The sequence below is a fragment of the Epinephelus lanceolatus genome, chromosome 15, assembly GCF_041903045.1.
Source record: "Epinephelus lanceolatus isolate andai-2023 chromosome 15, ASM4190304v1, whole genome shotgun sequence".
In the NCBI taxonomy this organism is placed as follows: Eukaryota; Metazoa; Chordata; class Actinopteri; order Perciformes; family Serranidae; genus Epinephelus; species Epinephelus lanceolatus.
The window spans coordinates 13253494-13277357 of NC_135748.1; the positions used below are offsets into that span (position 1 = coordinate 13253494).

The window sequence follows — 23864 nt, forward strand, 5'->3', positions numbered from 1 at the left end:
GTGTGTGTTTTGTACCTGGAGCAGTTGATTTGTTCTTTAAATACATGACCTGCACTCTGTTGGCTCTGTGAGCCACTGTGACTGTTTAATTCATTATCTGGCTAACAGCCAAAATACATGGGGCACGGATGCGACACGTCACATAGGTGGGGCAGAGCAGGGCTTTTTTACATGCAACAAAGACGGCGTCTCTTTAGCGTGTCGTTGCGTGCCAGCTTCACTGTGTGCGTATTGAATTCTGCCAGGGGATAATGCAATTGTTTATGCAGGGTCGATTTTATTAACTGGTATTGAATTAGTTCTCTGGTGTCAACAAGAAGATGTGTGACCTACTTAGTGCCACCAAACCTTGCTAATTTAACTCAGGATGACTTCTTAGAAAATGAACGCTCAACAGGCAGAGTCCGATTTCAAGTGAGATTTGAGGCATTAAGCTTCTTTTCCGGAATTACCGTAACGCAAGTAGGCCGAGCTGTTCAGAGAATCTACACAGGCAGTGTAAAGTATGAAAATACACAAGTTTGTTTGGATCGTTTCAACTTCAACAATGCATTAACACATGCAAGGTTGCTCTGCTGCTTTGCAGTGCCTCTGGTACAAAGAGTTTGAATCATTTTGAACACATTTCTGTGTAGTTTTTACCTGTTGGAGGGCTGTGAAGCGAGAAGAAAAAATAGATGTGCTGCATAAAAATAAAGGAGAGTCGCATGATGCCCTCGCTGGCTCGCGCAGCTTCTGTGGTCAGTGTAGCAGCTATAGTTGATAATAAACACGAGTGGGCATGCTGCAGCAAACGTGTCGCTCTGTACCCGTGTCCCAAGTATTTTGGCTGGAAGTTATTGAGGTCATGAGGTCAGGTCAATATTAATAGCTGCAGATACAATGAAAGTTGAATACAGAAGTTGAGTAATGCTATCTTATTTGGTTATGTGTATTGCATAGATGTCAGTTTCTTTTATTTTGGTATTTACATACTTGACATGCATCCCGGGGTGTTAACTCCAGCATAAACACCCCATTGTTTCCTTCTGTCCTGAAGTAGGCCCTCAAACACAGCTATTAAAGTCAAGGTGGAGGAGCCGTACACAGGCCGGTGTAACTAAAGTAAACATGACCTGGCTTTGGTCCTGAAACTCATACCTGCTATTGAACCTGTGCGTATGTATTCATTGGTGGGTTTGAAACACGGAAGCTAATAAACAACTCACTGTACAAGCACATGGTCATGCAGAGTCACACAGTTCTCACACAAAAACACCTCCAGGACACTAAGAAAGGAGTGTTCAGCCCAGTGCAGTTGGGATTAAGCAAGAACTGTGGGCTGACTTAAGTTTTTCCATGGTAAAGAAAGTTCTCATTGTTAAAGGAATTTGATGAGTATTGGAGTTCATCATCATTATTGCGACACACAAATACATGCAGTCTTATCGGCCTTACTGTTTTGAATTTCTGTTACTCAATGTTCTACTTTTCTCTATGCTTTACATTTTGATTTTTGCATGTAACAAGACAGGTGCCTAAGGCATGAATGATTTTTTTTTTTTTTTTTTACATAGATTTTTTTTATACTCTGTAGATACAATTTATGCATCCTGAACATACAGAGAAAATGTAAAAGCTTGGAGTCAACATGTCACATAATTGCATTACAAATTGTCTTCAGAGTTTCAACACAAGGAGGGCCATTATAACTAGGAAAAAAAGTGAATATTAGGGATAAGAAAGGTAAAAATGATTATGTTACAAAATTTGCAATTTGAAGTCAAATGCTATGAAATAGCAAGGCAAAATGTTGACTTACTAAGTCGAAAATATTAGATACAGTCTATTAATCTTGTAAAATGTAGTATCTCTATTTGAGTTGGATGAATATGACAGCTATCAGCAATTGGCTGAGTACATTTCCATTTTGGGGAGTGGGTGATTTTCTATTTTATTTATTTATTTATTTATTCTTTATTTTGCTAATTTAATGGTCTGTGTCAGGAGAATGCGTGAGAGCGCTAAAACTAAGTATGGAGACAGTTCTGACCATGCAGGCTACTCAGCGACAGACTCTAAGGGGATGATCACACCTTCAGGTGGCGCTAGAAACTTGGATGCTTCAAAGACGCTTGAAATGCCTGAAATGCAGAGGGGGTGCGTGTGCAACCGGGCGATCAAAACATTGAAAATGGACCCAAGATGGAGCTATGGTGCTACTGGAGCCTGATGTCCAAAAGTTGAGATTATTTCAACTCTCAGCGTCTACAAATGCACTTCTAAAAAAGATGCCAAAAAGAAAAGAAAGCTCGTCATAAAAAATTCTTGAAAACCAGTCAGATGCGTCATATCATAGGGAATCAGTTGTTTTACTGGTGTCTCGTTTCTAGCGCTCCTTGTAGGTGTGATCGCCCCCTTATTCAACAAACTAGCACAATCAGGCCAACAACAGCAGAGAGAGACAGGTGGGAAAAACAGTGTGTTGAGCCAGTATATTTTCACATCTAACTTGTAGGGGTGAGAATCACCAGAGGATCCTCGATTCGATATTATCAGAATACTTAAGTCACGATACAATATTATTGTGATTTTAAATAATGTTGCAATATGCTGAGTATTGTGATATATTGCAATTTATTACCCTTTATCAACTGTAAATTATGTCCCCAAAGGAAAACTTTGTCAGTATCTGTTTTATCTAATGAAATAAAGTTTTCAATCCATTAATCTCACCTCAGCCATTTTTTTGCAGCAGCAAAATGTATTCAATGGACTAAAACGCAACTACTTATATTATTCTAGCAGGCTACCTCAGGTTTAATTTGTATTTGTAACATTAATAATTTATATAATAAAAAAAAATCAATACTTTGCACTGTGTGGCGATACGATATTGCCACAAAAAAAAAATCACGATACTATGCTGTCAGGATTTTTTCCCCCACCCCTACTAATTTGGTGAATTCAGGGCCCTATGTTGGTTGGTTGGAAAATTTTAACATATTACCCAAATCTCATCTATATGATCTTTTAGAAAGTCCAAATTTGACTTATCTCATAATTTTGTCATATCATAATTTAAATACTGTTGTCCCCCTGACAGAAATTGGCTTTCATAGCCATAAAAAGTAAAAGTGAGTATGGAATAGAACATGGGAAGGAGAAAGTGAAAAAGAGAAAATGGAAGATGCCACGAAGTATGGCTTTCCACCTCCCCTTCCAAAGTCAACATGTCAGCATTATGAGCTGCCTCTGTAACATTGTCATCCACTTGTTCTTATGAGAACATCAAGTCTCTTCCCCACAGTGATCGTAACAATGATATAGTGTTTACATTTTATTACTTTCACTGCGCTCTGCTTTCTGCACAATGGAACCCTATGTTGTATGCATGCTCTTTTCTACAAGTACAGTATAGTCTGGCTGGGGCTTTTCTAAAGATGCATCATGTCTGCACTTTGCAGTTGAGGAAAACATTTGAAAGTCTCCACAAACATGTTGGCTTAGTTTCCATTGCACACCATCTTATTAGTTATTGGTCCAAGTGGAAGTGGAGTGGCTGCAGCCTACTGGTAGTTACAGACCCCGCCCAGCATCTGGCAAACACTCGGCTCTGCAGCAGTTGTTCCAGGCACTCCCAAATACACAGTGACTTACAAACAATGGCTGTTTTCGATTCATAGTGTGAAGCCACGTTAGAGAGCCTATTTATATCTTGTCATTAACACCTCAGTGTATTGATTTGCTTTGTTAATATATCATTTGTTGCTTAGCAGAACATCGGGCTTTTTCAACACTAAAGGAAACTGCTGTGTTGCAATTTATACCACTGCAGGGCATGAGCGCTTACTTTTTTTCTGCATTTTACTTCAGCTCCAAGCTCCATATTGGGCAATTTGACCTTGAAACAAGCCCTTGCATCAGGCAGCAGTCCTGCCATGTCCAATCTGTGTATCAGCCTTTTCCTACTGTGTACAGCAGTCAAATCCAGTGGCCTTTTTCAGTGTGGTCTGCAGTTTGTGGTTTTGGACTTTCTTATATTAGAACAATATTCCATGAACAGCCTCTAGTGACTCATTATACCCCTCATATGCCCAACAAAGGGTGAGTCAGTAGTTGAATCCTTGCCATCCCTTGTTTGAGTTTATTCAGTAGCTCCACACAGGTCTGCGAGTTTGCCGAGCTCACTGAAATCTGTTTGTTTTATTTGCCTGTTTGCTCCCGAGCAATGAAAGATGAGTGTTCGTTCATTCATGGAGGTTTGGTGGCTTGTGCATGCACATTCCTGGTTAATGTCCTCTTAGGTAATACTTGCTGTAGCTTACATAGATACAGAGTGTTTAACAAAGATTGGGGGTTTTACTGTTTTTGGAGACAGAATCCTGGAATATGGAATGGTTAGACTGGAACTAGAAGAGCCTGGGAACAGGGAGAACTAATGCGCCTACTAGCACCCCTAAAGCTCACAAATTAACATGATAAATCTTGTTTGCTTAATCCGTTAGATTATGGTTTGCAATTCAATCTCACTATGATGACAATAGTCTGTATGAATAAGCAAATAAGCATGTTTAATAAAATGTAAAACTTTTGCTTGAAGGTTTGCTAGGTTAGGCTGAAAAAACACTACTATATGTGCCTCACTCAGTGACAAGCCAACAGGTGACATGATATTTGTCATGACAGGGATGCTACCTAAAGGCAGCTGCATTTTTAAATGAACAGCCTTACCTATGTATGACTCCATACATACTATGGAGTAGAATCCAAACTGCTTCCTCGCAATTCAGCTAGTTTTCTCCATTTTGTGCTGAAAAAGACAATAATTGCCTAGTTTACTTATACTGTAGGACAACAGGTCATGAACTAGAACATGAAATCATAAAATTTGATGTCAGTAGAATGTTGTCGTTTGCATCAGACTGTTGCACAAGTATTAATAAAACAAAAAACAAACAAACAAAAAACCCTCCCCCTGCTGGAGTTTCAGGGCAGTGACAACTGTATGTATACACTGTATTGGACAAAACTGGTCAGATCATTACAAATCAAATATATAAATGTTTCCCCACTTTAAAATATTAGTTTAAATTTTGAATAACAATTAGGCCTGGGACGATCAGCGATCAAATCATATGTTGGCGATTGGAGTGTTGCCAGGTGATTTGCTGGATATCAAGGCGATTTTGAAAAAAACAACAACAAAAAAAACAGCGCTCTACCGTGCATTAAGAGGTGTTTTTTTGGGAAATACATGACTGTCAGAGAAGCCCCGTTTACAAATAGACAGGTTAAAAGTTAATGACAGTGACTTGAAGTGAGGAGGAGCAACATGTCTCCGGACATAAGACACGTGCCAAGACCGTAACCCATACCATACCATAACCCTCCATACCAGCAGGAGGCAGCAGTCTGCATTTGACTTTCAAAAAGGGAGGAGAGAGAGTAGGAGAGTAGGAGACCTACAGGACGAATTCACAATGCTAGTTAGCCAGTTAGCACATTGACAATATAAGAAACTTTATTTATGATAAACTTTATTTGTATAGCAACTTTCAAAACACAGTTACAAAGTGCTGTACAATAAAATCAAACACAATTAAAACACACAGAGAATGAAAGAAACTAAAATGTTATCAAAGTAAAACATAAAATATAGAGGGCCAAAACTAAAATCAAGATAGTAAATGGGAAATAAAATCAATAAGATTGCAATAAAATCTGGATATGCTTTCCAATAGAAGTACATATTTATTAGAGACTTAAACGAAGCCAGTGACTCAGGCAGCCTTATATCCTCGGGCAGGTCATTCCAGAGCCTTGGGGTCCTGGTTGCAAAATATCTGTCCCCTTTGGTCTTCAGTCTGGACTCTGGAATAAAAAGAAGACCTCTGCCAAAGGATCTCAAATTACACAAAGGTTTATAAGGGGCTAAAAGGTCTGAAATGTAGTCTGGAGCCAGGCCATGAAGAGCCTTGAAAGAAATCAAGGAGATTTTAAAGTCAATCCCAAAACAAACAGGGAGCCAATGTAAAGAGGCTAAAATCAGTGTGATGTGATCGTGCTTCTTGGTTTTGGTGAAACAACACAGCTTTATGTTAAAAGAACAAAGAATATTTACCATGCACTTGTGAACAAAAACAAATAACATAGGAACTGTTTCTGTTAAAGAGCTCAATGGCAAAAAAAACATTACCATACAATAACTTTGTTTTGATATCACATCCTCTTGACTCCAGTGGTTTGTTTACTTTCCTCACTTACCTTTCTCTTATCATACACTAGGGCATTAACAGAAAAGTCGATTCGTCGACGTGTCGACGTCAGTGGCACAAGTCGACACCCCCCCAGGAGGAGTCGACAAGTCGTGTGTTTTTTCCCCCTCTCTCTCTGTGTGCTTGTGTAGGGAATGCAATCGTTGCCTTTGATTGACTTACGCTGATACTTTTATCCTTGAAGTGAACATACTCGGGCGTACTATAAGCAGAGTACATTCCGCGAGGAATGTCCGCAGTCGTTCGGGCTTTCACAGTCGAGCGCACTTCCGCGTTGTAGTTTCCTGTAAAAATGTCCATGAAAAATCCCCGTGATGTGAAAAATACATGCCGAGCAGTCACTGGTGCGCGGAACGGAGTCTGCAGGGTCGTAAAATCTGAGCTTTGTGCGCACAGGGCTTGTGGACGTCCGCTTTGAGTCCGTGCGGACCTCCGCAGAGTTCGTTCCGCGTACGTTCCACCCAAGTATGTTCGGGCCTTGACAGACACACATCACATGTGTGGAGATACTTCACTTTCCTCTGCCGTGTCAATGTGATGACGTCATCAAATGACTTGTCGACTCGACTTCGACTTTATTGACAGATAAGTCGACCTGAAAAAATCAAAGTCGTTAATGCCCTATCGTACACTGAGCTGAACTGCCAGTCAGAGAGATCGCCAGACTATAGGGCTGACAACCATTCACACTCACATTCACGCCTGCAGGCAATTTAGAGTCACCTCGTAACTTAAGCTGCATGTCTTTGGACTGTGGGAGGGAGCCAGAGACCCTGGAGAAATCCACGTCAACACAGAGAGAACATGCAAATTTCACACAGATTTGAACCCAGAACCCTCTTCCTGTGAGACGACAGCGCTAACCACAGCACCAGTGTGCCGCCCACTGTCCAGTTAGAGTTGGGCAATTTGACGAGATGGGCTGTGAGCACTTAGAAATTTGTCCTCCTTCAACTGAGACTTTGCTAAACTCTTTACACAATGGAATATATTTATATCTCTGGTTGTTTTAGGCCATAGTGGAAATTATCACACTGCATGTACCATGAAGGAAGATTTTGTCCATATTGCACACTCCTCCTGTCAGTTGTATACATTTCAAAAACATTTTGACCAGAGAATTGTTTTCCCTGCTTGAATGTTCGTATGTGTATGCAGCAAATAATAGGAGAAAGAAAACAGCTCGCAACTGTTAACCAAAGCCTGTAGTCATAAATAGATTAGTGGTGGCACTGGTTTTGAGAATGCAGAATTGCAACATTTCAACATTATCTTTTCAACTTTATCTAAAGATCATCATTCTTCGTCATACACAGATACAGCGGTTAAGTATTCTTTCAAGAAAAGCCAGACAACTCAGCTTCCCTAAACCTTTTTTTGTAACAACTACTTTTCTATCTGTACACTCAGTAGAGTGAGATCAAATCTTCCTCAAAAGGTAGACTTTTACTCCCAGAAATCTTTGAGGAATGAGGTCAGTTGCCATGGTTGTAAGACAACATCAATCATTCCTCGTTAAATTCTCATAAAATGTGCACTTACAACAGTAGAGCTTTTGTCTGTGTTGCAACAAAGAGAAGGTTCAGACAAGTTGGAGCTGGTTTGTGCGTACATGTTGACAGGACGCTGGGGAGTCTTCACCCAGCTGATTCTGTAACAGGGTCAGGGGTTAATTCCTGTCTGGAGAAGCTTGACTAGAGTTTCTTGGTTAAGGTTAGGAAAAAGTCGAGGTTTGGGTTAAAATGAATTATTTTAGGCAAACTACTTCCATGTGCAGGTTATTCTCAAAGACTATTTAGTTAAGGATATAAAGGTTGCAGTTATCCTCTCACAGTGAGCTTTCACAGCTTTTAAATGACACCTGGCCTTCAACCACGTGTGCTCGCAGGCATTTTAACTCTTTTTAAAGACAGCCAAAAGGTTGTGTTGGGGTCAAAGGTTACAGAGTGCAGCAGTCACTTTTCCCCTTCATGGAAAGCTGTGAAGCCTAGCGTTGTTTTTTGTTCACTTTATTTGGCTTTAAAGCTCAGGTGCTGACAGGGCAGTGCAGCAAGATCACGGGCAAACCCTTTGGAAAACAAATCTGCGGAAGGTTGTCTTTCATATTGTACCAAGATCCTTTGATCCTATGTGAAACTGAAGCTGACAGCAGTTCTTTCTGTGTTAGACCTCTGTGTGCTGAGTTTTAAGCAGTGAGAGCAAAATACATTTAAACCACTTTTATTAGTCTTGCTACAAAAATTACATAAATACCATTTTCACCAACAGTATCCTCAGTAGACTACAATGCAAGATATATTGTTATTTTTTAAGCTGGATTCATAGAAATGCAACTGTTTTATCTGCACTGGATTTAGTCTCCTCCTTGTATGATTCATGATTGTATTTCCTTTTTTTTTTGTTCAAGTGTAACTGGTGTGCTGTCTTTTCCAGCTCAAGGGACTTCCTGGTTAGATAAAAGTTAAAAAAACAACAAATAAAAACAGGGTAATTGCATAGCTACAACTGACATGCATCTCCAGCTAGGCTGCTCATGTTTTCTTCTACAAGTTGCCGTTGCTGCTAAAAAACACTGATTGCAGACATCAGTCAAGTCCTTTTCTCAGTAACACTGAGAAATCTGGCAAAACCACCGAGTGAATACTTGACACAGCCTGATACTGCTGGGTATATCTGTCTACTGTACTGAAATCCTATAAATCGGTTCACATGCTGGAGGCATCTACTGCAGGACTGTAACACTTGATGTCTCAGCATTAATCCAGGGAAAGAGTTGTTGATGCTGTTGCCTGTTAACTCTCTCTCACCTACATGTATCGGCATGATCAGACTAAGGTGCGATTTTAATTCCCACGTGGCCTCATTTCATTGAAAGCAACAAGCTCATGCATGTTCCTTCTAGGATGCTGAGAGGCATTTCAGGGAAAAATAGGATATCTAGATACACAGCATGTGCATTAAAAAATAAATTCTAATATTTATAATACATTGAATGTTTTTCATTATTTGATTTTACCCAGAAGGGCCTAAGTATGGAGGGGATCCTGCGTTTGGTCGTGTGTGCGTGTGTCCATGAGTGAGGAAGTGTATCTGCAGATAATCTTGCAAACTACTGGACCAACCAGCCTAATTTTTTGTGTGTACATTTAAGACCATATTCTGAGGCATTTTTCGTCTGTTCTTGATCTGTTTTATACGATCATTGACTGCTGACTCCTTATTTCTTCTAACCAGCCCCCACTTACCCCAATGAACAAAACCGAAGCCAAAATATCCCGGTTATGGCTGCTGCTATCTTGCACTGATGGCGTCATTTGGAGCCAGAGTCTGTGCAGTAGCAATCTCCCCAGTGTTTAGTTCCCACCCCAATATCTCTCTGTCCAATCACGAGCAGCGCCGTTGATTGTGATTGACACAGCTGTCAATCATAACGCCAAACCCACTTTTTGTAGCATCAAATAACTAATTAAAACCAAACTTGTCAGAAAAACAAACACTTGAACATACAGCTTTATTACCTGCGAGCGGCGAGCTTTATTACCTGCACTGCAGCCAGTCACCAGAGGGCAATTAAGATTTAACAGTCTATGGTTGCAGGCAACATTTTGGCCTTTGTTGTTGTGGTAGTTTGGTCTCATTTGGACCCAGAGCATCTAAAGATTAATTCCATACCTGGTGTGTTATGAAGTTAAGCATGATAGAAGATGAATTAGTCCCCGTGTTTGTTATATTTGCCACCATCTTAACTGTAAGGGAGAAGGACGGACAATTCCATCAGACGCAGCTCTTCACAGACTGCCTGCAACCTTGTTTTGTTCCATCTGCTGCCAGAGTTGCCATGTCTGCTTATTATGAGCAACTTTAGGCTTGTTTTTCTATAAAGTCGCTTACAAATATTGGTAGGTGTGGGTTGTGTTTTTCTGGGCTTGTGTAGTGTAGTTGCTTTTTTGGGCTTGCTCCCTATATGTCTCCTGTCTCTCTCCCCTATTCCTGTTGCAGGAGTCGTCCAAAACCTTGTTCCCTCTACCCCTCCCCTTCCCCCATAAACACAGGTAACTGACAGTCAGTGATTGACATTCGTATGCATAATTATATCATATCTTGTGAAACATGCCGCAGCGTGTCTGCTGGAATTACAAGAATTGTCTAGAGTGGCCACAGTCAGCTCGGGCAGCTAGAACGTGACCACCTGAAAGAGATCTGCACTCTTCTGAGTGCACTTTTCTACTCTTTAGTTTTCTTTTTCTTTGTCTTCCCCCTTTCCCTGTTTATACCTGCTGTTATTTTTTCCCTCTTCCCACTGTTTTTAATCTAATGCTATTAGATAATGTAAATATCATCATGAGGTTTGAGTAGCTCCAGTGAAGCATGCAATCAAGTGTTCCACCTATTTTATCAAGCATAAACTTAAAGCTGTTGAAGTTCACATCAGGTAAGGCGTGGTCATTTCATCCCACAGCTTAGTCTGCACAAAGAATGTAAACAAGGTCGAATGATTACCTACAAGCCCTCTGAATCCACTGTTCTAACTCTGCGCATTCAGAGTTTGAAAGCATATCCACATACTGTACATTGAATTATTTAACCTGACTTCTCAAAGTAATCTGCTGTGTCTGTTTCTACACCAAACCACTGCTATGTGAAAGCTGGGTGTTCATCTCCATGTTAGTCAGAGTATTTTCCTCAGACAGTAAGTGCACCGGTCAGTCATCAACCACACAGCATCACTTCAAAGTCTTGGCACATTTTAATACAGACGCTGCAAACACCACATAACAGTAATTAATGTCAACTGAAAGTCCTTCTGCCAGGTTTCCTGGAAAACTAATCAAGCTCTGCCCCCTTGTGGGGAAACACTGCATTGCAATAACTGGTGACTGGCTGAGGGAATATGCTGCTGCATATGGGAACTACTGCAAAATTAGTGCCACAGGTGGCAATGATATGCTGTTGTGTTACTTTTATGTGTTGACAAACAATATGTTGAGGCCCTCGATTAATGTCCTCTCACTTCTGATGTTTGGATATGTTGCACTATGGGAAAATGAATGACATCACACCTGGAGGCTGCTGTATTTGTGCAGCTGAACCCATGATTATGTCACATGGCAGTACTTTCTTGTCAAAACAGTACAGCATACCTTTAAGTACAAATTTAGCACATGCATTGTTTAAATAAGGTGGAATGCTGTCTGTCCTTCTGTCAGTGTATCAGACCGCTCACTGCTTGGAGGACTCTACGGTTCCAGACTGGGTGTGATTCGACTATAAATACTTTGAGGCAGCTGACTATCTTCAGCTGCAGGAAGGCCACTCCTCTTGAAATAGGTGCACCTCCTCATGCCTCACACGTGTTCTAGAATCCTCGACGGCTCTCTAATTGCTCAGCGTGCCGTGTTTTGGCTGCTTGGGAGTGAATGTTGTCCGTCAAGTGTCATATTGTTTGTTTCCAGCTCTGTTTTCCAAGTCAACGCAAAGACACAAAGAAAGCGTCACTGCTGTTTAAAACAATTAGAGGTGCCAGTGCACCTAACTGTGGACAGACCATCCTATGTGTAACTTTTTGGAGTAAACCAAAAGAGCATCTTATGTTTAAAATGGTATGTTCAGGCACTCATGGGCAAAAAATTCTCCCCCAAAAGATATTCTACTCTCAGTATTGTTTAATCATAAATTTGTTATTAAAAAGTCAGTACAACTCTCATAAGTTGACAAGGAGTTTGATGAGGACATGATACTGTAAAACATAAGTACTGTACACTGGGAAGGGAAACAAAGGCCAGTGACATAACACCCACCCCCCTCTCCCTCTCTCTCCGTTTCCTTCCTCTCTCCAACAGGAGCTATGACCAGATCAGTGTTTCCACAGAGTGCAGTTACCAGACTGTATCGGACTGGTACACTCAATCTGAGTCCACCTCCATGATCAGCTTTGACATGACTCAGCCACACAGCCCATCTTCACCTTCCAAATTCTTCAAGGTTGGTTTTATTAACACAGTTTCATGTTTATTATCAGCGTTGGACTAACAACTCGAGATGTTACAGACTGGTCTGTGTGTGTGTATGTGTGTGTGTGTGAGTGTGTGTTTGTGTGTGTGTGTGTGTGTGTATTTGAGTGTGTGCACTTTTCAAAAGTACAGTACCTGCAGTATAACATGCTTCAAAACCAGTACTTGTTTCTTGATAAAAGCATTGATTCTGAGGATCACATGTCTCAATACTTATTTCAATAGTTTATATGTTCACCAAAAAAGTAATAATGTTTTTGTTGTGTTACAAAATCTCTAGTAGGATTCATACTGACAGCCAGCAGTACTTCCTGAGCTTCATCTCCACCCTCACACTTTTGTATAAAACAGAAACAAAGACTATAAAATCAGACTTAAATCAAAAATAGGAACAACAGTAACAAAAGTGACAAGACAAGAAATAAGTATGTGTTGTTGTTGGTGCATACTGAGTATATTTAACTTATGCTTAGAGTTACTGTTTTTCTACTTTTGGCATGTGTTACTTTCCTAGAGCCATGTTCCTTCAAGGTGGAATGTGAAGTGTTTACTCAAGTCCTGTACTCAAGTACAATTTTAAGGTACTTGTACTGTACTAGAGTATTTCCATGTTATACTATATTATACTTTTATTTCACATCATTTCAGACAGAAATATTCTACCTTTTACTCTGCATCCAACAGCTGTTGTTAGGTTTTAACATGTGATGCACTGTTACATAACAAACGGTGTGTAAGATAGTTTACATTATCTCCATCTTAACCAACAAGTAAATGCTACTTTCACATTAATGCATCAGCAATAATAATTCAATGATATAATAAATAGTAGTATAACACTCGGAGGGGTAACTTTTCTGCGTTTTAAGTACTTTTACATGATACTTTAAGTACATTTAGCTAATAATACTTAAGCACTTTTACTTGAAATGTGAAATGTTCAACACAAGGTAAAGACTCTAAATACTTAATCACTGAAATAATAAACTAGTATTTTAATTTTGGGCAAGCCTCTTTATTATGCTGTTACTGTTTGCTCTGCTCATTAATATACATACTGATAAATTGATTAGCAAGTACAAGAATGCAGGATTGTAACTTCACTACAGTTAGTAATTGTTAGCATGCTAACAGGCTAATCTAATAGCCTCCACTCGATTGAGTGTAATTTAACACAGAAAGGTATGAGCTGCACAACTGCATGACATCACCAATTTCCGACTTTCTCTTATCCCTGCCTGCAGGTGACAGCGGTAAGTGTAAAATTGCCTGTAATAGCTGATTGAAATTAGATACTTAGGGAGTATAAAGATGCACTTCCCCTTTAAGATAAGATGCACATAATCCTATGGGATGGTATTGTCCCTGAGCTATTTCCATTGACTCAAACCTGTCAGACCTGCTCTCACTAATATTTGTGTCTGTTGGAGTCGTTAGGAAGTGATGCTGGAGTATGTTCACTTGCGTAAATACGACAGACTTGAATTCCTGAAAACTTTTAATAGAGAAAAAACAGTAAGATTATTTTTAGACTTTCTAAAAACATTACTTTGGTTTTTATAGTTTAAAAAAACAATACTCAGCTTTGTTGACACTGTGGCGTGGAGTCTGACAGATCCAGCCCCCTGCTGTAATTAAGCTCAACACTATTGTTCCTATGTTTGCCTTTATTGTGATTATCAGCTGCTGGGATCAGGGAATGAAGCAGAGCTTTGGCTGACAGATAAGGAAGTGAGCCATATTATGCAGAGATATGGCACTATATCTCCACCTACCTGACATTTGTCATTGCTATGAGTAAATACAAGAGGAATGCTTAGCGGAGGGTTAATAGTAGAAGCCTAGCTTAGACGGACGACAGGTAGTGAGACTTAAACATACACTGGACACAGGATACCTCATTTATGTTTTTTCTTTTTTAATTTACTCTGTTTCAACACGGTGGATTTGTGAATGAGTCAAAACGACCTGGAGGTACTGTATCACCACCTTGACTTCACAGCAAAGGAAAAACTATCTTTGATCTGAGTGACGCTATTCAGTTAGGTTCCTGTGTTTCATTCTATTTAGATATGAACAGGAAAACCCAGCCACAGGCTTTGTTCATTAGCTGCTGTTTGCTCAGTGAAATGATGTGAATGTTTGACAACAGTGGAAAGTGTGTCCAAACTGGTTTTTATAACAGAATACTTACTAAAAGTTCTCAAGAAATATCACATTTATCCCTCAGAGCAGTTAAGATAAATACAAATTGGACTGTGTTTACTTACTCACACAGCACTGGATCGTGGCACTTTGACCCATTCTACTGTATCTAAATGGTTCAGTGAGTCTGAACTGATATGAAGTGAATTCTTCTTAAATCAAGGCACAGCAGATAACACATGTCCTATTGATTTACCCAGCTTTAGAATGAGGAAGGGTGGGGTTTTCTCCAGCGGGTCTATCCACACCCTTATAGCTTCACTGGGTTGTGAATTCTTCTTTGCTTGTTTGACATGTGAACCATCTTTCACAATATCATTTTCACGCTGTAGCTGTGATGCAAATTGCCATGCCCCCGAGTCAGACACTTTGTTCAGAGCTGGGACATTTAACTGCAGTCACACACAAGTCACTGCAGCCAGTTCTGCTTGTCTGCTCATCAGAGAGGACTATTCCTGCTTTTAGTGTAATCTGCTAAGGACACTGGCTTTTATATTTAACTATACGAGCGCTTTTGGGACTACCTGGTTTAAGAAGCCTTCTATGGATCATAACCTCTTCGTCTTTCAATTGCTGTGTTTGAGATCTACACATTAATTAGACACAGAATACAACAGGACAGTTTAGACTCCAGGGAGTCGTAATGGTATGTAACTGCTGCTTTTTATCCTGTGGTCTATAACTGTTTTTTTACACTGTGGTTCATGCCTCTTGCCCTAACATGTGCTCTTTATACTTGGACTGCAGTTAGCCAGGTTTCGCAAGGTGTGTTTTGTGTCGGCACGGCGGCTTTTTTCCTTTGTATCAGGTTTTCTTGGCTGTGATAGAAATCCTATTAAAAATTTCCATGGCAGCACTAAAATGTGTTTTATAACTGACTACACAAACATTTGGAGATTGCTGCTACAGCCCCACACTGTCATGTGCTTTAGCATTAAAAAATAGTATACTCCCTCTCATTGATTATTAAGCTCTTTTTGGATCTAAGCCTGTCTTGTTCGGCGCCATTCTTTTACTGTTTATGTGCAGTAGCTGTGATAAGTGACCCTTGAACTGAGCATCAAAGAATTCCTACATGTGTCTAGTTAGTCATTAGTCATCTCACTCCCGCCTGATTGTTTTACCAGTGTGTTGTTATTTGCACCAAGGTGTCTGAATTTAACCTGCTCAGCTTGGCCTAGTTTTGAGCTGTTGTGCAGATTTGAAAAGGCTCTGTAACCTGTAGCACTTGCAGTAGGCTTTAAAAAAAGAGCCTTAAGATAAAGGACTTGTTAGTAACTTGTAGTAGTTTATTTTATACTTGACCTTATTATTGTCATCAAAAAGAAACAAACAATAAGGCAAGAAGGCAATATTTTTCATTTTTTGATACATAATGATTCAGTTCCGTGAGTTCGGATCACATGTTTGGTTTTCATAATGAAACTTAACTGTGGGAAACTTCCCTCCCTCATACCAGAACCCAGATCAACGTGCTTATCTTTGAGCTCGAATCTGCTGAATGTGAAGGGCTGTTGCTGAAACTACAAATTGTACTTCTGTATTTTTGTATGCCCGCCACCACAGACACAAAGAGTATCGAAGTAGATCGAGAGAGAGCCAGCCCTCGCTCGCTCTCTCTCTCAGAACAAACTGAGATCAAACGGTAAAACTAGCCAGTGCTGATCAACTATAAACCAAGATTCTGTCACTGTATTGCCTGTTCTCGCCTAAAATGTCTAATGAAACATATTTCAACTTACTGTTTAACTGTAATACCAGATCATTTGTTACTAGCTGGCCGCCATATTGTTTTCAAATGAGCAACTCGCTTTATGTCACCCACCAGTGGGAGCATTTATTAGTGCTTTGCAGTGCAGTGCATGGTGGTAGTTGTAGGTTTCGGAATGATACAGCTATTTTTTCTAATCATATGTGGCCAATTTCAAAAGTATTTGCTTCTTTCTATTGCCTATTCCTAATACGTATCTCCAGATATCATTACCTGGACAGGATTTGTGTGAAATTAAATTAAGTTTCAAAGCAGAAGTGCTTGAATTTTGAAGTAAATATATAGGAGTCATCTACAAATCTTCTGTTGGTATTTTATTCTACATCCAAAATAAGGGGCTTTCATTTCAAAATTCAATATTTCTTTTTTTTTTCTTTTTTGAAATTCTGTAAAAAACTAAAATAGATATGGTTTTTGCCACATTGTCTCAGACTTGGCGTGTTGAATTGTTGTGATCAGTATTGCATGTGTGTTTTCCATGCATCTTCTCTCCTATATTAAAACATCCATTTACAAACTCTCACACAGCTCGTGCAGTATATCACATTTATCCAGTCATATACTCAGTACTTCCCTAACACATGCATTTTCTCTAAAACCATGGTTTTAAAAACTGAACCGAAAGTGAAACTCATCTGTGCTCTCTTCAATGTCAGACTAAGGCTTTTTAGTAAGAATTGGATCTTACTGCATGAGGTCTGTGAGATTTTGTAAACAGATGTTTTAAATGTGGTCCCCAAAAAATCGATAAATCAATATGTTGTTCACTGTTTCCCATGGAGGCATGCGAGAAAAACAGTTTTCTGTTTTCATTGTATTTCAGTGTGTGTGTGTGTGTGTGTGTGTGTGTGTGTGTGTGTGTCTATATGAACTGCAGTTCCTCAAAGGAAATGTATGTTGAATTATATCTGTTTTTCTATCCTTGATTTCAGCTTGTTATCTGTTGAGGAGCACACCTTTTTTATGTTTTGTTTTCTTTCTTTTTTTTGAAAGCCAGAGAGAAAAGGGTGTGCCAGCTGCTCTCTGCACATCAGTGTTTATCTTTCTGTCTGCTTTTTGTCTGTCCTCTTTCAGAGTTCGGAGGAGAACAGGGGAGTGCTCAGTCGCCTCAGCAATTTCTTGAGGTCCAAGAAAAAGAAGAACAGCAGTAAGCATCATTCAGACTCACTTTCCCCAACATCCCCCTTGTCTCCAAGTTCACCCCAGTCTCAACAGGAGGATGGGCCAAGGACTCCGACTCCTTCTCGAAGAGACAGTGAGCTAATGGGGCCTAATTATGGAGGCTCTTCCAGAATGGGAGCAGAGCTTGATGACAGACTCAGCCAAAACTCCAGTCCCAGTGCCTCGAGTGTGGTTTCTCTGCTGACAGATGGAGCAGAGCTACCGTTTGCAGACAGCAACAGCAGCGGCCGAAGCAGCGTGAGGGAGGTGCACGTGTGCAGGGTCAGCACAGCCAGCAGTGAAAGGAATTCTGGGAATGTGACTCCCACCCCACTGGACCCTGCTTCTACCACCCAGGCAAGTGCTGATTCCAGCCCAGAACGGGGCTTTGCAGAGTCAGTGGTGAAGGAAGTCAGCAAGAGGCTGCATGTCAGTTTGGAAGAAGATATTCAGAAGAATACGGAGGGTTCCAGGGAGGACGTCGCAGTTAATCAAACCACACAGCTGACATTGAATACCCCCATTTCCAAGGCAGCTGAGGCCCCAAAGTCTCCTAACCTAACCTCTATAAGTTTAGCAACAAAGAAATCATCAGTGAAAGTTGGAGAGAAGGGACACAGCACTGCCCTGAGTGGAATCACTTTACACCCTCAGTCGTCCACCTCACACCACATCACAACTGAACAGGAAGACTCTCCAGACACAGCGAGGGAGAACAAGAGGAGGGGTCAGCTATTCTCTTGGAGCACTGTCGCCACAGCATTGGGCCCTTCGCCTGAGATAGAGCCTACAGATGATTCTCCTATCCACCTTCACAAAGCCATATGGGTGGAAACACACCTGGGACCGGAGGAGGAAGGGGAGAGGGAGGGGGAGGAAGATATAATGAAACAAGGGGAGGAAGGCTTCAGAGCAGACTCGCCTCCCGTGCTGGCTATACCTGTCACAGTAATTCCTGAGGACGACTCATTGCCTCAGTGCACTACGGACAAAAGGCCTTCCACCCCCCCAGAGACTGTGCCGTCCAGTTCCAGCTTGCCAGAATCAGCCACCTCCTTGGCACCGACTACAGGGGAGTTCCAAACAACCTCACCACAGCCAGAGGAGCCCGACACGGGCACAGACTCAAAGCAGGGTTCACTCAAGGAGAAGCGCAGATCGAGAGAAGTCCGTGTTACGCGTAAGACTGTGAATCTGCCTTCGAAGCACAAAGTTTTTGCCCACAAGGTGTACGTTAGCCCAGAGCCAAGTTTGGATGAGAGCGAAGCAGCGGAAGAGGAGCTCAGCAGAGATTCAACTACAAAGACTTCAGACACAACAGAAGTGAAACCGTGAGTATCTGTCTGTTTTAATTTTCTGTGGTTAACGTTTAATAGTCCCTTTGATCCTGGGGGAAACAGAAGGCAGGGGAGGCGAAGAGAGAAAAGCCTGCGTGCAACCTGAGCTCTGAGTTCCCAAGCTCTATTGTACCAGAGGAGAACAATACAGACTAAACCTGCACTGAGGCACTGAAATATTCATGTACAGTTCATCTAATCATACAAAAACAGTGACAGAAGTACTATAGATTACACTTGTAATTCCTAAAAAGCATTTGTTACTTTGTAAACAATAAATGTAGTAATAATAAAGTCAGGATTATTTTTCTTTTTGTCAAGTTTCAATTGAAATGAAGGTGACATTTGCTGTGTTTACCTATGGTGTATATTCACCACCTGAATAAGTTATTCATTACAAAACTTGACGGGCAACCGGCGACTACTGCCTGCACACTTTTGTTTGACTTTAGCGTGTCATGGTTACACACATACATGCCTATAGAAAAAAAAGGCATGTCGTGCGTATATATACTGCTTTCAAATGAATAAAGATTTAATAGTGGTGTGACAGTAACACCCTTTACATTTCTGAGTTGAGTGTGTACTTTAGGCTATACATGGTCATGCTTGGGAAAAAAAGTCTCAAGACTTAGATGGATTTCGTTTCTTCTCGCTTCTTCCAGCTGGATCACTGCCTTTTTATTGTCTAACCATTTACCAAATTGTCATTCATGCTCTAATATTCACAATACTCCCTATATTGTGGTATCAACTAGACCTCTATTTACAGCTTACACCTGGCACAGAATGCTGCAGTCAGACTATCTATTCATTTATCTATTTATCTATCTATGCAAATGTTAAAAAAGAGAACATATCACACCTTTATTAGCATCTCTGCACTGGCTTCCTGTAAGCTATCAAATTCCTTACATCATTCTTCTCTTTGTGTTTTTAGCTCTGCATGGTCTCACCCTGAGCCATACAACAAAATTTCTATCCTCATACAGTACAGCTAGGTCCCTCATATCTACAGATCAGGGACTGTTTGAAGATCAGCTGAACACTTTTTGGGGACAGGGCCTTCTTAGTAGCTACACAAACACTCTGGAATACTCTCCTTAAACAGCAGAATCTCTTGACTCCTTCAAAAGGTGTCTTAAGGCTAGGGCTGTACCCGACTCAGACGTAGGTCAGTCGGATCGGATTTGGCTGTTCAATGTGAATATTTAACTATTCTACGTTTTAGGGGTTCAGCAGGACGTTCAGTGTGACAGTGGCATTCACTTAATGTAGTAAATAAGCTAAGTGAGCTAACAGTGGATTGGAAATGAGCAACAACATTTTTAGCAGACACTAAATATTAAACAACAGCCAGAGACTGAGTCATATGAAGTATCTGTGAGCTGTAAGTTCAAACTTCTAAGCAAAAGAGAGAAGATAGTGTTATCTCAGAGCGTTTCCTCCATGCCGCTACATCTTGTCTGCTGCAGCCTGTACGAAAGAGTGGCATGAAAGGCAGCTGACTGGGGGGGTCTCTGACTGATGATTGGAATTTATGCCCTTGAGAGGCAGCCCAACTTAAGACCCACCCTTACTCCCTTGCCTGTGTGCATGTGTATGTGTGCACTATGTTTTTTTTTTTGTTTGTTTTTTTTTTTAATAAATTTAATCTTGACCTTAAAGTTTTAGAACCACTGCAGAGGGATTCTTCCACATAGCTGCAGTTTCACCACACAGAGTAGTTTCTATTTAGCGTTTGAGATTAAAACAGAAGGAAGTTTTCATTTAAAACTCTCTTTAAAGACACCAAAAGCTTTAAGCTATAATGATATAGGACTATTTTGTAATTCTGGGAATTGCATTGCATATGTTCTGTGCAGACGTGAGAATGGAATCAATCCTCTCATCTAACTTAGGACAAGTAAGCAAAGAAGCGCACTTCCAATAGAGTCGAACTCATCCTTGTTATGGTAATAGCATGCAACTGGAGAATAAAATGAAATGTACTATTCATTGTTCTTTGTTTGAAGACTCATACAGCATTTTGCTGTGAAAGGAATAGTGGATCTTTTGAATTAGTGTTGTATGAGGCACTTATCCATTGTATTACCTACAGTAGATGTCAGTCAGACGCCCAGTTTGGAGAAGCAGGCAGGAGAACCGACATAGCAACTAAGCAATGTGCTGCTGTGGATGGGGGCAGCAGCAAAACGTGTTATAGCCACTTTCAAACAAATCTACCTAAAAAAAAAAAAATCCATATTAATTTAAGTGTAAACTGTGTTACGTACATTGACAATAGTTTACCTTGCTGCAGACAAGCCATTAACAGCTTCAGTTTTCCATCTATGCTCTTGTCAAAGCCACCAGACTGCATTAAGAAAAAGAGTGATTTTAGCTGGCTGAACACAGGAGCTGCTGGTCTAACGTTGCCTGAATAAGTTAGTTAGTTTGTGTTATTTTGTGACTTCGGTGAATCCAAACTAACCCTTTTAAAATGCCAAAGTTACATAATGACACAAATGAACTCAGGAAAGAGCTGTCTGACAGCAAGGTAAAGTGGCAAAATATTGTAGATATATTGTACACCTAAACTGTTAATGATGTTTTTAGGAGGCTATGATATGTTTTGCTGCTGCCCACCTCCACAGCAGTACATTTCTGAGCTTTTGTGGCATTACTTGTGTCTGTTTCTCCAAACTGGGGGCATGCTGACTGACATCTACTGTATGTAACACACTGACTATCATAAGGACCTCATACAAACCTGCTTTGTAAGATTCCTACTATCATTTCAAGGTTACTTAAAAATATTTCTGTTAATGTTTCTCTCTCTCTCTCTCTCTCTCTCTCTCTCTCTCTCTCTCTCTCTCTCTCTCTCTCTCTGTCTTTCTTCCCCTTCAGACTGCCAAGCCTCCAAAACAACAATGTGGAACTCAAAGAAGCCAACCTTGAGCCACTGCCAACACCAGATGAGATGACGCACTCTGACACAAATACTCCTGAGCCCATAGTTAAAGAAAAAACAGACTCTGAGGCCTCTGACTTTGATGATACCTCTGCAGCCTCTGACATGTACGGGGCAAAGTCACAAGCGGTAGGGTCAAGGGTAAGAAGCCAAGGGTCTAACCAGGCTACACCCTCTAAACGAGAGGTTAAAGCAGCAGCAGAAAGTCGGCATACCACAGCAAGTGGAGCAAAAACTCCATCCTCAGCAGCTGGCAGTAAGGCCAAAACTGTGACAACAAAGACCAAGGCCTCCACAGAGAGCACAAAGGTGGGAACTTCCAGTGACATGCCACCACAGAGAGAGCCTGGCAATGATAAAACAGTTTCTATGTTACCAACATCAAAAGACCAAAGCACCAGTGGTCCCTCAAGTCCAACAGGTTCAAAGTCTAAAATCCCCAAAAGGTCACCATCAGATGCTGATGTCAAATCACCAGTGACAGCAGATAAAACATCAGTGACTGATGCCTCTGGGTCAGTGGTCACTTCCAAACTGCAGAAACAACCCAGAACCAAAGAGGCTTTGAAATCACCGGTCACTACAACCAAAGTTGGCAGGAAACAAAGTTCTGAAGAAGCCAAGGGAGGGAAAGCTCTGTCCGGAGACATTTCTCCCACAAAAACAACTCCCAAGACAGGAACAAAGCTTGTTAAAGAAAAGCCACATGAGGACAGTGACTCTATAAACCTGTTAAATGGCATGGAGAGAGACCAAGAGGAGAGCAGTATTAAAACAGCACACCCAACTGACAGGGAGGGCCTGGATGTCAAAAAACAAGGGCAAAACCGTCTGGAGAATAATGCCTCCGTGACACCAAAGAGTCGGTTGCCCATTTCATCTCCGACAAGGAAGAAGAACGATGAGATAACTCAAACAAGTGGCACCAACTATAAGAAAGTGACATCTAGTCAGACAGATTCTGACAAATCCAAGACAGTCCAGAAGCAGAGTCCAGAGCAGCAAGAAGTATCTCCTAGTAGTGAGACATCACCCACACTCCCCGAAAGTCCCAAGAAAGGTAAGACATTACCACGGCAACATGTTGTATGCTAGACAGGAAATCAGTCAGTTCCAGGCCTGTTTACTCTGTCTTTATAACAAAACCCTGTAGCCCTTCTGTTGACAATGAATTAAGGATGAACTTTGTTTAATCAGGTTTAAAAATTGTTCATGGTTTAAAAAATAGTTTCACATATTGGAAAATTTGGTTATTTACCAGATCAGTGGTTCCCAAACTTTTTTCCCTGTAATGCCCCTCTTCTAAAGCTGAAAAAAGTTCATTAACATTTTATATTGTTTGTATTATTCATACAAAAACTGTGCCCGCTAATACATAGTTCCACACAAAACCCCACGCAAAACCACAAAATGTTGTTTTTACAAGTTGATGTTTGTGCAAATTAATTGAGAAAGATATAATGTGTTAAACAGTGAGCTTTAAAGGTGCTGGTATGGTGACTTCATTACCTTTGGACAGATCTGGGCTATAGATAGATAGATAGATAGATAGATAGATAGATAGGTACTTTATTAATCCCCGTAGGGAAATTATCGTGTCCAGTGGCTAAGGCACATAAAAAAGTACAAGGCACATATAAGACACATAAAAGAGTACAAGAATGGGTAATATAAACATGAATATAAAAGTAAAATAAAATAAGATAAAATAAAAATAATCTACATGTAAACAATGTACACAATCCGAAAGTACAAAGTGCAAAAGTGCAGGAGGGTGTGCAGATGTAGTGGGGAAATGAGCTATGTGCTCCCTCCCCCAACTGAGGCGTTGAAGAGTCCGATGGCTATTAGTGTTTATGGTAAGCTAAGCTAACAATTTCCTGGCTCCAGCTTCAAATCTACAATTGGCATCAATCTTCTCATCTAACTCTTAGCAAGAAAGCAATACAATTTCCGAAAATATCAAACTACTACCTTAAAGTGAGGATTTTTTTTTGTTCAGCCCAGTCCCTTAGAAGAAAATTTTGGCATTGTATGTTTCTGCAAACTACAGATATGTTACTTATGCACATTTCATACATATCATATCAACGTTTCAAGGTAAAGTGATGCAATACATGAGGTATCTTTGCCATCAGGGGTGGAGGGGATGGTGGATGTCGTGTCATC

The 23864-nt window shown here is 40.6% G+C and overlaps 1 protein-coding gene across 3 annotated transcripts in view; it reads left to right on the top strand.

The window, feature by feature from the left end:
* Window positions 1–23864, top strand: part of crybg1a (crystallin beta-gamma domain containing 1a) — a 56688-nt gene that overhangs the window by 12278 nt on the left and 20546 nt on the right. The window contains exons 2-4 of one of the 3 annotated variants that reach the window (XM_033643299.2): window positions 12098–12239; window positions 17319–18736; window positions 21632–22755. In XM_033643299.2, the coding sequence (XP_033499190.2) occupies window positions 12098–12239; window positions 17319–18736; window positions 21632–22755 (2684 nt within the window). Of the gene's footprint in view, window positions 1–12097; window positions 12240–14101; window positions 14243–14879; window positions 15120–17318; window positions 18737–21631; window positions 22756–23864 lie in introns of those variants that run through there. The other 2 variants (XM_033643300.2, XM_078174930.1) reach the window with 2 other exon arrangements.